The sequence below is a fragment of the Physeter macrocephalus genome, chromosome 17 (assembly GCF_002837175.3).
Source record: "Physeter macrocephalus isolate SW-GA chromosome 17, ASM283717v5, whole genome shotgun sequence".
Lineage (NCBI taxonomy): Eukaryota > Metazoa > Chordata > Mammalia > Artiodactyla > Physeteridae > Physeter > Physeter macrocephalus.
This window is the reverse complement of record NC_041230.1, coordinates 43,611,417-43,612,868: the sequence shown is the minus strand read 5'-3', so window position 1 is coordinate 43,612,868 and position 1,452 is coordinate 43,611,417. Positions and strand designations below refer to the sequence as shown.

The following is a 1,452-nucleotide window of genomic DNA, read 5'->3' as shown; positions in this document are numbered from 1 at the left end:
GCACAGGCTCCGGACGCGCAGGCTCAGCGGCCACGGCTCACGGGCCCAGCCGCTCCGCGGCATGTGGGATCTTCCCGGACCGGGGCACGAACCCGCGTCCCCTGCATCGGCAGGCGGACTCTCAACCACTGTGCCACCAGGGAAGCCCAACTCAGTGTCTTAAAGAAAGAAATGTTTCCCGTTCAGGGAAAGTCCAGGAGACTCTCCAAGGTAGCTGTTCTCCTTCCAGGATGTTTCAATATTATGGCACTTTGATGTTGACACAGACTTCCCTGAAACCTCTTTCACTTCGTTTCTTGGCCAAAGCAAGGCACCCAGCCATGCCTCGGGGCACTTCCTGTGTGCTTAGAAGTGGAGAGCTGAATATTCATGAGTAGTAATCATTCCTACTGCATCGAATATGATAGAAGAAAACGGGTATCTCGGTGTGCTTTTAACGAGCAGTTCTATTTTTGAGTATCTGCTGCTCTTTTTCTTGCAGAAAATGAAACCATAGAAACTTTATTGAGACAGTTGGGAAACAACACAAAGAAAACCATCGAAATCTTGAGAAGCTGTGAGTTATCAGGTGCCCTGGTGCTTCTGACTGCCCCAAACTAGAAGTCATTAGTTTGCTAGGAACTCCAGCCCACCCCGCCCCGACCCTTGTCCATTTTCTGGGCTGGAAGGCTGGAAGCAGCCCACAGGTTTGGGGGTGTGCTCATGGCTGGCCCAGGCTTCTGTCCCTGGAGAAGCGTTTGAAGGGAACTTCTTGACCCGCCAGATATCTTCTAGCACCTGTCCGAGTGCTGACAACTTCCTTTAGATAGCTTCAAAGCTTCAAGTCATTTGCTGAATTTCCAAGAAGAAATTCAAATCAAATTTAAAATGCTCATCCAGTCTACACATCTGTGAGTCTCAGCTTTATGCTGGAGCCAGTACATAGAGGAAACTAAGATGCAGAGAAAGACCCTGCCTTCCGGGAGCTCCCAGCCATGGCCTAGAGGAAGGGAGAGAAAAGAGAGACGTGAGCACTTAACAGCAGTGGGGTTACTGAGCCTGAACTATGTATATACATATTAGAACTGAAATCACTCGACAAGATGCCAAATGCTCAGGTGCCAAGCTGTGTGGCAGTAGGAGTAGATGAGAAAGGTGGGTTGAGATGGGGGTGTAGGCTGGAGACGGGGAGGATCTGAAGAGGAGGGAAAGGAAGTACATGAGACATTTCTATTAACCATCCAGATGTGTCTGTACCAGTCACTCAGAAGCACTGGGACCTCGCTTCTGGGATGAGTCAGTCTTCTGATTGACTTCTGATTGACCAGGCAGGGCCAGCTTTGGTTCACGGTGTAGGGCTTCCCATTCACATGTTGCTAAGATGCCCCTTCCCTTATGACACACACGCTCCTCAACTTATTGACTCTTTTTTTTTTTTTTTTTTTTTTTTGTGGTATGTGGGCCTCCCTCTGC

General features: G+C 49.3%; 1 protein-coding gene across 1 annotated transcript in view; it reads left to right on the top strand.

The window, feature by feature from the left end:
- Positions 1-1,452, top strand: part of MLKL (mixed lineage kinase domain like pseudokinase) — a 32,893-nt gene that overhangs the window by 15,904 nt on the left and 15,537 nt on the right. The window contains 1 exon segment of the mRNA XM_024124904.2: positions 482-556. Within this exon segment, the coding sequence (XP_023980672.1) occupies positions 482-556 (75 nt within the window).